This window comes from Triturus cristatus, chromosome 12 (assembly GCF_964204655.1).
Source record: "Triturus cristatus chromosome 12, aTriCri1.1, whole genome shotgun sequence".
NCBI classification, from domain to species: Eukaryota; Metazoa; Chordata; class Amphibia; order Caudata; family Salamandridae; genus Triturus; species Triturus cristatus.
This window is the reverse complement of record NC_140595.1, coordinates 59,420,334-59,436,805: the sequence shown is the minus strand read 5'-3', so window position 1 is coordinate 59,436,805 and position 16,472 is coordinate 59,420,334. Positions and strand designations below refer to the sequence as shown.

General features: G+C 45.5%; 1 protein-coding gene across 2 annotated transcripts in view; it reads right to left on the bottom strand.

Moving 5' to 3' along the window:
• Nucleotides 1–16,472, bottom strand: part of LOC146772463 (phospholipid-transporting ATPase IK-like) — a 520,789-nt gene that overhangs the window by 375,277 nt on the left and 129,040 nt on the right. For both annotated transcript variants that reach the window (XM_085638338.1, XM_085638339.1), the window contains exons 7-8: nucleotides 9,504–9,576; nucleotides 1,331–1,401 (exon numbers count right to left, since the gene is read on the bottom strand). In XM_085638338.1, coding sequence (XP_085494464.1) covers nucleotides 1,331–1,401; nucleotides 9,504–9,576 — 144 coding nt within the window. The remainder of the gene's footprint in view (nucleotides 1–1,330; nucleotides 1,402–9,503; nucleotides 9,577–16,472) is intronic.

The following is a 16,472-nucleotide window of genomic DNA, read 5'->3' as shown; positions in this document are numbered from 1 at the left end:
CAGTGGAAGATTTTTTCCTACTAACTTCTAGCTATTTTACTTCCTGGTTCTAATTTACCTATGATATGGCTATGTTATGCATATTTATTGCTATTTTTATGTACGGTGGGACTCCCACTCTGACGACGGGGAATGATTCAAGCATGTGAATCTATGAAAGATACCCTAATACTGGAGAATTATAGATATATATAGAGAGCCAAGGACGGGAACAGAGAGAGATAGAGACAGGGACAGACACAGAGATATAGATATAGATATAGGCAGAGAGAATGATAGGAACAGAGAGAGACATAGGCAGAGACAGGGACAGAAACAGAAATATAAATATAGACAGAGGCAGGTACAGTGAGCCCAGTAGCGACTGCACTTCTACCATCACCAACAGGACTACGAGGGACATCGAACGTGTGACCAGGACCTCCCCCCCCTTCGTGGACTGAGGAGTAGCTGCAGGAAAACCCAAATTGACTGCATTGCATCCACAGCATCCTTTAGTATCTTCAGCATCCTGCATCCCTTGCATCAGGACCACTGCCATAGGAAACCACTGCAACGGATAAAAGTGGCTGGAATACCCTAAGGACTGCTTCACCTGCTGAGCGACTGTGTCTGAGGACATTGCTGGTCCCCCTGACTGGCTCGCTATTGTAGTTGGTCACCTAACGTGACTCTAAGTGACCACATTTCAACTAGCCCAACTTTTTGCTGAAAAAGATTTTAAGTGTCAGAATCATTGAATTTGCCAATGCCTTTTCACAGTTTAGTCAAATACTTTGATTTACTTCACTTTGTAAATTCTATATCCTTGGAACCCTCAGGTAGATCTTTTTCATTGTGGTGTCTAAAAGTTCATAAAAATACAGTCTATTTTTATAAATTGGTGATGACTGTCTTGTGTCTTCACGACTTCTTCTTCAGTTGTTTTGGTGCTCAGAGCCACAGTTACCCAGGGTTGAGATGAAGGTTTGACAAATGAAATCTACTGGTCCTAAAGAGGATGGTAAGTGTATTACACTGTGAGGTCGCAAAACCACACCATATAATATACCCTATATCCTCACAGATAGGGATGCTAATCTTAAGAACAACAGCCTGCTCATACCGGCAATGGACAACAGCTCACAAAGCAAACTATTTTGCCAAGTCCTTATGCCCAAATATCCACACACTGTAGGCTAAACAGACATATTAGTTTCACATTAAACCGACAGAGACCATTATTAGTTAATACTTTGTCCGAACCAATATTCATTAATAGACATCACCAATCACACGGTTCACCAGGCAAACACGCCCTCGGTTCCCACGCAGGGGCTCCAGACATTACCCATCAATGCCAGATGTCTCCACATAGCAGAGGCTGTTGGGCTCCGAGGTCTGCAGCAGCAGCAGGTCCGCCTGTCAGAGGGAAGAGGGATTTCTTAAATCAGCACCGCCAAATACTACAATGAGGAGGAAGTTTTTATTTTTATAGTAGATCTAAAGGTGAGGAGGAGTGGAGCAAGCTGCACTGAGAATAACGCATGCTGGATGTTCAGTGAGTTGAACGCTCACCGCTGACAAATGTGGTGACCAGAAGGCCACAAGTTGAAATCCAGGCATGCCTGACTCACCCTTCTGAGGCCGCTAAACTGATTATCGTAATTTGGGTAACCGTAACATTTCCTCTACAGTAATTTGAGGGGACGAAAGTCAATTATTAAGTGCCATATAAAAAACAATATACTAAACTCTCGAGCGCTAAGAGTGAAGTTCAATTAGTATTAAAACAGGAATACATGCTATTTAACATATACACACAGCCATCCTAGTCACAGGTGACGAACGGGGCCCTATTCAAAAACAAATGCCCAAAGCTATGTCCAAAGATGTTCTCTCCAAAATGGGGCTAGGGTCACACATTTTAACATTTTCGCAAAACCTTTTCAGGTTTCTTCTGGAATCTACAATGTCGGTATTTCTGGAAAAGTTTGGAACTACTTTTTTAGTTGTGGGTTTTCCCTAATACACAAGTGTACACATTGCACATGGTGGAAAGTCAGTGCTTTTTGGTGATGCACAATATTTGTTTTTTATTTTTATTTTGCCATGTGGAAATTAATTTTCACCTTGGCAAAACTTGTTTTTTGTCCCCTCAAAGTGTGAGCCTTGTTCCTTTACCCTTCCCTGCTAGGAACAGAGTTTATTCCTGCACCTGGCAGGAGTGAATTGCTGACCATTTTCACAGTTGGAAGGGGTCGGAAACAAGATGATGAATGACGACAAACTCATATGTTTGTGGTTGTTCGCAAACTTCCATGGCGAAATGTGCCTTGAAAAGCCGCTCCTCAATCACCCATCGGGCCACAGGACCCAGTGGAGACAGAAGGGCCTCCTGTTTGTTAGAGGAACTCCACCTGTTCTGGCTTGTCTGCTAATTCCTCTCTCCATCTGTACAGGGTAAAATACATTGAAAGAGTTTATTTTTTATTTAACTCCTACAAATGTTCATTCTCTTTAAATACATTTGATCATATGTAGTAATATGTCGCAAGTAGTAATGTGACTTCACAGTGCAATGCAGTACGAATGCTGGGTGCACGGTTTGCAGGATGGAGATTAATATGTGTAAAGAACGAATTACTTACCTTCGGTAATGATGTATCTGGTAGAGGCAGTCTAGCCGCAGATTCCTTAACTTAGAATATCCCCAGGCGTCAGACTGGATCCGGAAAACTTTCCGCAGCAGCACCTCTGTGCGCAGGGGGCGGCGCCACACGGCTCCGCCCTGACGTCGTCCACGGACGTGATGTCAGTGGAGCCATATATGACCCTCCTGGCACGCGGATGTCAGTTTTCGTCGGAGAAACTTTTCTGCCCCACAACGAGGAGCCAACACCAAAAAACTGTGAGAATATAGGAACAGTGTGCGAAAATGAAGAAAAATAGAGCCATAAAGGACAGTGCCAGGCACTGTATTTTGAAAGCTAGTAAAAGAAAAGAGCAGAGCACCGCTCTGAGAAGCAACCCCACAGAGTGAAGGCCAAACCACCTGTGGAGGTAGGTAAAGATGTGAAAAAACAGCATGGCAGACGACAGGAAGTCTGCAACTAAAGCATAACTGTGAAGAAGAACAAGTACAGAACATGAGAACAAGGACAATTTCACCACAAGACGTCACCAGAAAGAGATCTCGGAACCCCAATAGGAGACTGAGAGCATGTGGCAGAGCCCAAAGACTTGAACCAATGAGTCACAGGGGCGGTAAGAGATCCCAAGGTGACGGAGAAGGGGAGAGAGGGGGGTGTGGGAAAAAACATGAATAGATCCCATACCGTACAATCCAGGCACAGGGTTGGAAAGGACACATGACATATGAGTATACCGCCAAATCATGAGAATGGGCGGAGTAGAGCAATGAAAACAGAAGGAACATTTTGTGTAGGAGTGAAGTGAAAAATCTCACCCTATAGAAAGGTGAAGCCACCCGGAGGGAGGCGAGTTTAGAAAACCCAACCTAAAAAGGTCCTCGCAGAACGGGAAGGACAGGCGGGCGTTAAGGAATCTGCGGCTAAACTGTGTCTCTACCAGATACATCGTTACCGAAGGTAAGTAACTTGTTCATCTAATAGAGACCTCTAGCCGCAGATTCCTTAACTTAGAATAGATACCAAAACCATACTCATAGAGGAGGTGGGTCTGAGACTGAACCCCATGAAGTTCCTAAGGGAACGTAGCTGTCAACAAGGTGACGAAGCACGGTGTTGACCGTAAGCCAGCGCAGCCACACCAGACCATGAAGCTCAGAAAAGTGCCGGAAAACATGGGGAGGCAAAGGCACCACAAGTCGTCCAAGAACAGCATGAAAACTCCCGGATGTATACCGGGTGAGAGAAAGAAAACATATACTAGACATGTCGGTGTGAAAAGAACAGGTCATGACTTCGGAAAGAAGTGGAACTGAACCTAGGGTCTGATGGGTCCGCCGACTGCAATTAAAACTCAGAGAGATGGCAACTGGTATGACAGAGTCAGTGCATACCGGTTAGTATGCACGACAGTCGAAAGAAGCACTGTTGAAACCTGCAGCAGCCAAAATACATGGGACAGCATTGGCAGGATGCCAATCTATGGCCAGAAAGTGACGGTAGTACTAGAAATAGAAGACAGGCCAGTTTATAGTCAGTCAGTGACAAGACATGTGAAAGGGCGGACGGCAACCTGCAGAAGCTTCCAAAATAGGACTACAGCAAGAACGATAGTCCAGTGGGAGACCGAAAGACACATAAGCAGACCGTGTGGACGCTAGAACCACACGAAGTATAGGAAAGATCGCCTTGTAGGGTAGCATGAGCAGCCTAGATGCAAGAAGGTAACCGTCAAAAAGATGCACCAGGCAAGCTGGACACCCACAAACGAGCTCGTAGTATGAGCCTACTGGGTCAAGGACCACGGACACCATATGAAGGGATGTTGCCTGCATGATTGTGCTGTGTAAGAGCACAGAGCAGATATATGAGAAGAAGAAATACGCTCAAAACTGAAGCGTAACACAATAAAAGACTAGGGAACGCGAAAAGTACCAACAGTTATGTGGAGGCAGAACTGGACAGGACAATGTCCAGGCCCGCAATCACCATCAGCCCCTCGCCCGGGAAGAGCAACGGTCCTCCGCAAGACAGATGAGGAGATGGAGCCAGACACGATAATGGAAACAGTCAGGACAAACCCAATGGTCCAGGGACCCAAGAAGCAAGTATCCTGAAGAGAACACTCCCCTTGAGAGTGTGACAGTATGAACCCAAAGCAGAAGTATGGTAAACACCTGTGCGGAAGCAGGAGGGAATGTGGAAAACACTCCTGTTGGGAAAGTGGCCAGAAAACGAGGACATAAGACAATGTACAGCAGAGACGTACATGGTAAATCTGCTACCTTCAAAGACAAGCCCAGTAAGGGCTGACCATAGAAGCAACAACGCAAACACCCTATGATAGCAGGCATACCAGGGTGCACTTCACGTTTTTGCCAATACTAATCAGCGTGCCGCATAGTGGCTTCTACCCTGGAGCAAAACGAGGACAGGGCGTCAGAACTGCGCCTGAACTGAACAGAACAAGGACCCCAAGAGACAGTGGCCGTCAAAAGAAGAGCAGCCACCATAGACAAGCGGATCACTGCAACACTGAAAAAAGACCTCGTCAAGGCAGGTGAGGCAGAGGCCACACGGTAAGGGACCCATACTGAGGCCTAGAAGTACTACAGACAACTCGAGCCAATTGCAACTGAAGTGCAATAGAGCGATGCTAACGTTAAGATCGCAGCAGAAAAATAGGACAGTCTGACCCCCAGAAGGATGTCCGAGAGGAAGACTCCATAGGAGCGTACCAAGGCTAAGGCAGTTACCCAACAGTCAGCAAATACCCCACATAGGGTAAGTCTCAACCCTGCGATGGGAGTCCTCTTGGGGAAAGCACACATTCAGAGGACTGAAAGGAAGACAGAACCAGCCGTCCGGCTGTACTGAACAAATACTGAGATAGGGGAGCAACCGCTTACACTATCCGGGTATTATGCAAAGAATCCGGGACATTTCTGAAAATTAAACCAACAAGGCAACATCGCCAATGCAGAAGAAAAAGATACAACAAGGCAGAAATTTGTGCTGCAAGAGTTACGGTAGACCAGACAGGAGGCGGTAGACTGCTGAATCTGCGTGGCTGTCAAAGAGGTCCACGCAATTGAATGGCAGATCTCTAAGAGCATCCCGAACATTGTCTGGGAAACGACTGTCGCGCAACCATGCATGGCGGCGCAAAGCCACAGACCGAGCAGGAGCCCTTCCCACAGAGTCAGTTGCATCAAGGGAAGATCGGAGGGAAAATTGCGCCATTCCCCTGCCATCAAGAACAAGGCGATGCAATTCTGCCCGCGGCCCTTCTGGCATAGAAGGAAAAAGGATCTTGACTAAGTCCCAAAGGGCAGAGGAAGCGCGTGCGAACACTCAAGACGTATTTACTGCACGGATGCCTGCAATGGCAGAGGCAAAAAGCTGGCGACCACATGTGTCCAACCACCTAGACACCCTGGTGGGAGGTAACAATGGCAAAGAGGAGGAAGGCTGCAAGTCAAAAGCCGCCTGAACAACTACACCCTGAGCTCTAGGGTGAAGGGACAGGTAGAGTGGATCATCCGGGGCAGGATGGTGTTGATGAGCAATGGCCCGATCAACAGGGTCACCAGAGGAGGGCCCTCGCCCATGTGCCAAGCATGATGCCAAATAAAGATCCCCCAAGGGGCAGCAAAGGCTCCACCTCAATAGGCTCCATGTGGAGAAGATCCAGTAAAGGATCAGAAAGTAGGGAAACCACAGGGGGCTGAAATCGAAGAATAGCTGCCGCCCTGTGAATAGCCAATGCGTAGGCAGCACTAGCCTCAGTTGCCATCCTGGGAGGCGACAATAAACCAGCGGTAGGAGACGGTTGGAAACTAATACGTCCACTAAACATCAAAAGCGGAGGAGCCTGAGGCTGACCCGAATGCCATGCAACACTAGGTACCTGCACCATGAGGCACCGAAATGACCTCGGACCCGGGGAGTCCAGAGGAACGTCAACCTCTTGCAAAAGAGGAGGTGTAGGCGCCGGCACCGGCGTCGACCAACGCCATGTGGGAGTCGCATCGACATCCGAGGAGTCAAGAGAAATGTCATCCTCATGCAAAAGAGGAGGTGTAGACGTCGGCATCGGTGTCGACCGACGCCGAGTCGGAGTCGTCTCGACGTTGACGACCTCCAGAGGGGACTCGGCCTGGGCGCCTTCCGACGGCGATCCCACCACAACATGCGGGGAGGAAAGACGTCGACAGGGCTTCGAGCCTGGCGCCACCTCAGACGTCAGCGCAGGAAGCCGCGCAGGGCTATACGGTGACTGGAGGGGTGGGCTGGACAGGTGACTGGGAGGGCCCTCTGGGCCGTGTCCAGTCGGCGTCGTATTGACTACGGAACCGGAGTCTATGCACACAGCCGGCGCCAAGGACGAATCTGCCAGCGTGTACCCGACAGGAGTGCCTTCCACCTCTGTGGGACCCGAATGCGCACCAGGGAGAGGGGGTGACCCAAAGTAAGAGTGGAGTGCTTTTGTATAAGCCTCGATTTGGGCCTGTGTCACTCCAACTCCCGGAAAGGGAGGGTACAGAGGAGACGACTGCCAGACCCCTGTGCCTGACAAGGAGCGAGAGGAACGGGCGCCAGCGTCAGGCGTATGGGAGAAAGACCTCCGCGACTTACGTTTGTGCTTACCCGCCTCTGAACGACGTTCCGTGGGAATGATCCAGAGAGGGAGAACGGTGGCGTGAAGGTGCAGGACCGGACAGCCATGCGGCCAGCAATTTCGTACGACGCTCCCTCAAAGACTTAGGTTTCATTTGTTGACAGTTATCGCACTCTTTGGAGTCGTGGTGCACTCCCAGGCACCACATACAGATGGCGTGCGGGTCCGTGACAACCAACTGGCGCACACAGGTCTCACACGCCTTAAAGCCCGAAGGCATTGCACACTGTTCCGTGACACTGAAGGTGTCAAGAAGGCCCAAAAAACAGGCCAAGGAACTGCTGGTTTTCCAGGATCTGCGTTGGGACGCAAAAAAGAAGAAAACTGACGTCAGCGCGCCGGCGTGCAGAGGTGCTGCTGTGGAAAGTTTTCCGGATCCAGTCTGACGCCTGGGAACATTCTAGGTTAAAGAATCTGCAGCTAGATGTCTCTATCAGATACAATTATACAATTACATGTTGTCTAACTATACTTTTGTGTGAAGAAAGTGTACACTTTAAACAAAAATAAAGGGAGAAACAATTACTGTTCAAAAAGTAGAGGGAACTGTGGTTTTAAATTCCTATTCTATCAATAACATACCTGGCCATCTGCTTTTTGGTACTGAAAGTAGCAGATAGTAAATAGAAGAGTGTACTATTCATGTTAAAACTTGCTTTTTTTTCTAATTGCTCTATTTTTGAACGTCAGCCTTACCCCTACCTTTATTTATGCTCTCCTTACTTTAGCTTTGAGAATTGGTCATCACCAGACACACTGTTACTCTGACTTAGACACACTGTTACTCTGACTTAGACACACTGTTACTCTGACTTAGCTAATGTACGATTCTAATTCCAGCCGTAGTCATTCAGGGTGATTTTACTACCTGTTCTTTGTAATGGTGAGAGTAGTGGACAGCTACGCCAAAGTACTGCCAAACTAAAAGGTAGATTAAAAATGGGGTGAACTTAAATCTTAATTAATTTTTAATCAAGTATCCTTTAGGGTACCAAAAAGTTTGACCATTGTGTATTTTTTTATTTGTTTTTCAGCCAAAAGTGTTTGGCTCACAAAATGTTTCTACCAAAAGACCTGAAACGACTTGGGAAACCCACCATGACTGCCAATGTGCTGTAGTACAGTTAATCAATTGCCTACATCCAACTCTACTTGTGTTCAGATATTTTGTCATTTGGCTCAGAATCCAATGTCCAGCGCAGATCTTGTACATTACCCTGTTGAAGATTCTAAGACTCCATGCCAAATGCAGGGCTGGCACAATACCGTTTTGAATATTCTAGTACTCAACCTGAAAAGCAGGTTTTAAACATTACCCTTTTGGAGATGCTAAGACTCCATGTCCAATGCAGGTTTCACACATTACCCTTTTGGAGATGCTAAGACTCCATGTCCAATGCAGGTGTTACACAGTACCCTTTTGGAGATGCTAAGACTCCATGTCAAATGCAGGTTTTACACATTACCCTTTTGGAGATGCTAAGACTCCATGTCCAATGCAGGTTTTACACATTACCCTTTTGGAGATGCTAAGACTCCATGTCTAATGCAGGTTTCACACATTACCCTTTTGGAGATGCTAAGACTCCATGTCCAATGCAGGTGTTACACATTACCCTTTTGGAGATGATAAGACTCCATGTCCAATGCAGGTGTTACACATTACCCTTTTGGAGATGCTAAGACTCCATGTCCAATGCAGGTTTTACACATTACCCTTTTGGAGATGCTAAGACTCCATGTCTAATGCAGGTTTCACACATTACCCTTTTGGAGATGCTAAGACTCCATGTCCAATGCAGGTTATACACATTACCCTTTTGGAGATGCTAAGACTCCATGTCCAATGCAGGTTTCACACATTACCCTTTTGGAGATGCTAGGACTCCATGCTCAATGTAGGTTTTACACATTACCATTTTGGAGATGCTAGGACTCCATGTCCAATGCAGGTTTTGCTCATGACCCTTTTAGAGATGCTAAGATTCCATTCCCAGTGCAGAGCTTGGATATTTCCCCATGGAGATGCTAAGACTTCGTGCCCAACGCAGGGCATGCACATTACCCTCTTGAAGATTTTAAAACTCCATGCCCGAAGCAGGTCTTGCACATTACATAGCCTCCCCATTTGGTGCCCGTAAATATATAGCATATTGGTTGAGTAGGGCATCACAATTGTGACTGACACTTACCGGCACAAGATCATCTTTATTGAGGCGGACAATGTCCCCAACATGGATGTGTTTCCATTTCTTTTGGCAAAAACTTCAAAAGAAAAAGAGAACATTACTGACGGGGGCCAGGTTATGCGTTTCACAGAGAGTTGTAACACACAATTGAACAAACTGTTTCAGGTTGATTGGTTACCATCATTCGCATGGGATTATCGTGCACCTTGAGAATCAACTGGTGAAAAAGATAGTTGTAAGCCAACCCAGTCAAAGGTTAATAAAGATTACTAGACAAATGAATTCTGTGAATTCGTTGTCAGGGGACAGACCATGAGGACATCAATCCTGGAACTAGCTAGATTGCCTATGAAGTAGCGAGAGCAGATTTAGGATTTGTGGTTGCTACTAGAGGGAATGTTGCACCTCATGGTTTCCTAAAGGAGGGCCCATGCGCCTGGATAAAGGCAGCTGCATCTGTGACACCATTTATTAAGAATTACATGTGAAAATATCATACATTTACATCGACTGTGAAATGTCGACTTGCAGCTTATCATGAAGGTAAGCATACATTGGAGAGTATATATTTACTAAGTTTACTTCACATTTACTTCCCTTAATAAAATGTATGTTGTTGATATTGTGTAGTTGAAATAGGCGCAGGTCAATAATTCAACTTCAACATGCTGAAATTGGCAGAGTGGACGAACCAACATAAATTGTGGTTCATGTGACTTGACAAGAACCCGTTCTTTCCCTCCCCCATAGAGGGCAGGCAAACTAACACCTCAGAGACATTGATATGTTTCTATTTCAGAAATAATTGCCCCATTCCAGCCCTCGACCCACCCCTCCCCTCCCCTCCTTCTGCTTTCCAGATTTATCTTCTGATTTAACAATAGGGCGGCTGACTGGCACTACATTTTTAGGTCTCGGCTAGACAGCGCATGTGCTGTCTCAAAGAGATTGTTGTATTCAATATGTGGGCTTCAGCTCACCCATAGGCTTTGTATTTGCTGTCTCTATCGTCGCTCTCATACTCTTTCTCCCCATTAATCCATGGCACGCATGCGTCATGCTTCTTCCTGTGTTTAGCCTTCCCTGAGAGCATGGACCAATTAATACTAACCACCAACTGCTCCCCTTTTAGCAACTGTTTTCAGAACTACTTTTTTCTTTCTGAGCACTTCAAATGAGCACTCATGTTTTCACTTGCTCCTAGCTCCGTTTCTGTCAACAGGCCTGTAAATCTTGTTCTTATCTTGTCATGTTTGCAGTGCATTCAAAGACCGAGGTCAAATATCAGACACTGTTTTCCGAGGGCGCCTGTTTATTTTTCTTTCTCTGACTTCAAAGTGAGATTTTTTTTTTTTTTAATGAATGTTCCGGTGTTGCTTGCCCGTCCTCCAACCTACTTCTGCTTTGCTGCTTGTTACTTTAGTTAAGCACTCAACTTCCACCCCCATCGCTTTCTGTATCCCTCGCTCGCCCATACGGTTCAGTACCCCTGCTTCTTCTTCCTCATCCAGTTGCTTCTCTGTGCCTGCTGTTGCTCCAACACTTCCTCTCACTCGCACTTACACAAAAGAAAAAGATGGCCGATTCACTGGCTTTGTTTTTCTCTTTTAGTGATTGATGCCTTTCATACAAAGTATTCTTTATTCGGGCCTCCTAAAGATGTGTGAAACAGTAAATAGATTGCTGGATCTTTTGCAGAAAATGTTCCACTCTGTCTCACGCTACCTGGTGTGAGCCTTCCCTCAATACAGAGACACTTCACTGATTTTTCTTTAGGTCTCAGCTAGGCAGCGCGCATGCGCTGCTCTAGGAGATGACCTTTAGAAATCGGTGTCAGCTTAAGATCTTGTGATTCTGGACACATCACGTAATCGTCCCATGCCTTCAAAAGAAAATTAATGTGAACGTGTGTAATCTAACTGGTGCTCATGTATATCGCTCAAATACCTTCAGGTCGGACTTGCGCTATACAAAACCGCGAAAGGCACCAAAGGTTTCGTTTGATCTGCGCGCTGGGACTTTTTCTCCCCACTGCTATCTTAATCTGGACATCTCAGTTTTGGTCATCAACACAAAGGAGCAGAAGCGGGCACTCCAAAGATTACATAATTCTCACTCACACACACTGTGCGCTGCACAAAGACTGCAATTACATCAAGTGCTGTTGTGTTGTTCCACGTTTGGTTTCTACTGATAAGACCCCTCAGGACAACAGGGCTTTGCTTATAAACAAACACAGCTTTTCAATGCTTGCTTTCTTTAAAACGCTATTGGTGCTATTAGTCTCGGCGTCAGCTTAAGATCCTGTGATTCTGGACACATCACATAATCTTCCTGTGCCTTAAAAAAAAAAAAAGAACGTGACCATGTGTAATGTAACTGGCGCTCATGTATAGTGCTCCAATACATTCATGTCAAATTTTCGCTATACAAAACTGTGACAGGCACCAAAGGTTTTGTTTGTTCTTGTTAGTGGTGGGACCTGCGTGCGGGGACTTTTTCTCCCCACTGCCATTTCTACTCTGGACATCTGTGTTAGGGTCGTCGACACAAAGGAGCAGAAGTGGGACACTCTGAAGATTACATAATTCTCACCCACAGTACACTGCACAAAGCCGCCATTACATCAAGCACTGTTGTGTTGTTACTTGTTTGTTTTATACTGATAAAACCCCTCGGGATAACAGGCTTAGCTTATAAACAAATGCAGCTTTTCAATGCTTGCTCTCTTTAAAACACTATCGGTGCTGTTAGTCTCTGCGTCAGCTTACCATCCTGTGTTTCTGGACATATCATGTAATCTTCCCGTGCCTCAAATAGAAAATGAATGTAACTGGTGCCCATGTAGAGAGCCTCAAGTTCCTTCAGGTCGAGTTTGCGCTATACAAAACTGCAACAAAGAAAAAAAAGCATTGGCATAGCCAATAGGTGTCGCCTTTGGGACCTTATAAGTTATGCAGCACAATATCCTTGGTGCAACAACATCAACTGTTGCATGGCTAAACACTTATAAGGTCCAAAAGGCGAGACCTATTGGCTATGCCAATGCTTGTTTTTACAGAGATGAGTCTTATCAGTCAGCAGCCTGGCCATTCCTGGACTCCTCCTTCGCATTGGATGCTGCAGCTGTGCTTGCATTGCCAATGGAGTTTCGCTAACCGCCTTGAAGATTACCTTGATTGCAGCACACAGATGTTGCTTTCTCTTTTCTGCAGCACCCTACCACTTAAAATAACTGGTGGTCAGAACATAAACAAAAGAAAGTATGACACGCGACAGAGTTCCATGCACAGACCTCACACCCATGTAACATGCTGACGAACACACACAGACAGTCCCCTGTCAAATAGGATCTACAGGTTTTAAACATGCTTACATGGGAAAAGTTTGATTCTGGTTACAATCTCTGTTCTGTGAGGGCTAGCTCAAACAGGATGTAGAATATGAATTTTATGATGTGCCTTTAATATGAATGTTTCTTTTTCCACCTGTGTTTATTTTTTGGACCGATGGCGCTTACTGCCACATCCTTTTATGTTGTCTTTCTCTCTAATTTAAGACCTGGTCTGCTCAGCGCACATACATATGCACTTAACATGCTATATTTCCGTTCTTCTTCCACTGACTGGTTGCTTGCTAAATTGTGGTGCAGCTCTGTTGGCTCATTCTGGCGCAACATATTCCCTTTTTAGGTCTCGCCTACCGACGCAGCGCATGCCATGCTCGCTTGGCGAGACTATTGTCGTAGATTTTTCTTCCGAAGAGGGACAGGAGATGTGCACGCGTACAGCTCGCCGCGTTTCAGAACAACGCGCGCATGGCTCGCTTTCCCTCCCTCCCCCGTCGGACCCCTCTTTCTTCCATTGTGTGCCAGTGCTGCCTTCCCGCCGCCAGCTCTTGTAGTACCACAGCCCGCCTCCACAGCCCAGAGTCCACAGGTTCCCCTCTCCAGTGCCAGGATCTCTCATCTCGGCTTCCCTCGGTAGCTGAACTCCCTCGCACCCCCTCCCTTTTTTGCCCCACCCTCTGTTTATCCCTTCTCACGCTTCTCCGTGCCCCGCCCCTTCCTTTTACTGCACCTGATAAAGCGGTGTCCTCCCTTTCTGATACTCTGACCCCCATCGCGGCCTTGAAGTCACCCCTCAAATGGAGGAGTCACTCGCTTCTCAGAAGTCAGACCTCCCATACCCCGTTTTCCTCCTTCCTCTCTCGCCCATTGTTTGCTAAGGAGTTCACTCATACATCTTGCCCTCTTTACGCTACTTTCCTATCCTTTCTGTACAACCTAGTGCCCCCTCTCTCTCCTACCTTCCAGTTAGCCCCTCCCCCGTCACTTTATATCCTGCCCCCAAAGCCAGTCATCTCCTCTCTCACCCTCGCGAACTCTCTTGACTAAACCTCTGTTTCACAACCTTACTCGTGTCCCTTTTACATCTCCCTATTTTGTTTTTGGTGTCCACCTTTTCTTATCTTGTGTTTCATTTTTCCTTTCTCGTTCTTTTTCACCTTTTATTTTCCCCTATTCAAACAGAGTCTATAATTTAATTCCCCCTCTATTTTCTATCTAGTTCTATCTAGTTCCTCGTCCAATGTGTGCCTGTGTCTCTTACTTGAGTCATTCTTTCTTTTAATTACCTCTTGTCTCCATTCATTAATGTAATGCTTGCATTAGCTTTTTTGCATTTCTTTTACTGTATCCCCTCTCACACACTTAGTCCAACCTGTTTTCCATATCGCTTATCTCTCCTCTTTCTCCATTCTTTCTCTGTCGTTTCTTGCTTCCCAATCTCTCGCACTTATTTCTCCCTTCTTATCAGATCTCCCTTCTTTCAGACAACTGCCCTTGCTCATTTCTTTGGCTGTTTTAGGGTGTGATTACCTTCAATGTCTTTTAACTATAACTTGTATTGTTTCTTTTATTTATTTCAGGGCCCTGTCCTGATTTTCAGCTTGGAAAGTATTCTTATGCTATTTTTACTTACCCTATATGAATCTTCTGCCTACCTCTGTTTTACTCTCTTTCACATTTTTGTTTTCGATTGCACCCAACATCGAACAAAGTTCCCCAGAGGACTGACATAGGATCACCAGACAGCCTCCTGTGACTGCTCCATCAATTGGGGAGAGGAGTTGGCCTAACGGCTAGGGCGCTCAACCTCAGACCTGGGGAACTGGGTTTGAGTTTCGGTAATAACACTGAACTTCCAGTGATTCTGGGCAAATCACTTAATCTCCCCGTGCCTAACAAAAAATGAATGTGTGTCCTAAGCGCTCTGATACTTGATTGGATTCGGGTCAAGTTTGCGCTATATAAAACTCTGCAAAAAAACAACAAAAAAAGACACAGTGGACTATTGGGGGTCCATAATGAACAATAGTCACATTAACGGCGAGTTTCCCTAGAATGGTGGCCTTGGCAAGCAGACATACTCTTTGAACCAGCAAAAAAAAGCATTTGCAATGCAACAGGTCTCGCATTTACGCGAGTTTCAGCTATTGGCATTGGAAATGACAATGCTTTTTATTTATTTTTTTGGTTTTTGAAACATAAATAAAACGCTTTGGGCCATATGTAGGTAATTTCTATTTACCGATTCCTAAATACCGAATTTTACCAATTCGGTATTTAAGAATCGGTAAATAGAATGTAGGTAAAAAATCGGTAAATTTTACCAATTCGGTAATATTTATTATTACCGCCGATTCGGTATTTACCGAATCGGTAATAAGGCATACCTTCCCATTCATTCCTATGGGCCTGGAGGCCCATAGGAATGACTGGAAAGCCATTCACTATTACCAATTCGGTAAATACCGAATCGGTAATAGGGGGAGCATATTCAAGGGTGGCAGGGTGTCACATTGACACCCTGTTGCACCCCTGAATCGTGCATGTGTGCACATGTGGCGCACATACATGCCCTAAGGGCATGTATGTCTGCCACATGGCACTTTTAAAAAAGCACAAAATTGCTTTTGAAAAGGAATTCGGTATTTACCATCAACTTGTAGTTGGTGGTAAATAACGAATCCTTAAACCAAAAATGCACTCACTTGAGTGCTCCCTACATTGGATTCAAGGATTCGGTAATTTACCGATTCGGTATTTTGCCGATTTCTTAAAATACCGAATCGGTAAATTACCGAATCCTTCAATCCAGCCTCCTACATCTCAGGGCTAAATACCGGTTGGTAACGGAAAATTTACCGATTTTCGGCCGTTACCGACCGGTATTAGCCCACCTACATGTGGCCCATTGTTATTTACAATGCCAATAGCTTAAACTCGTGCAAATGCAGGACCTATTGCATTGCAAATGCTTGTTACAGACATTGCACTAGACATCTCAGGTTAAAGACAGCTGTGATGCGCAGAGTTTTGGATCCCCTGACAAAAGTGCACTTTGCTATTTTGGCGCTCCTGTTCCCCGGCAATAGGGCAATTTTTCTGCCATGTGGTACATTCTGGGGGACTCTCCTGGTAATCTGCAGTGGCTCTGTAACCCAGTTTCCATCAGTACTGTTAAGGTAGCACCAGCCATGGGTATGCGGCTACTATTGGATTTATGTTGCATGTGCCTAAAGCGCTGGCCGAAAAAGTTGGACAGAATGCAAAATAAGTAGAATTCACTGATTATTTAGTGATCTATACGCGGACCGACCTGGAATCTTTTAACTAAAATAAAGACTCTTTGTAAAAAAAAAGATTGCAATTTCTAAATCCCTGTTCGTAATTCCCCAGAGGTTCCTGTCCATTTTTTGGTCAGTTATAAATTCTCTCTGCTGTCATATATACATTCACAAAGTGGAGTCCTCTTTATTAAAAGCCTTTTTTGAAGGAATTTTATGTTTAGGGATTTAAAGTGGTATCATATCAGAATTAGATTTTGTATTTTTTTAGCTGTCTATAATTTTAATTAGGTCTTGGCTAAACAGCGCATGTGCTGTCTTGAAGAAACGTGTTGTGATCAA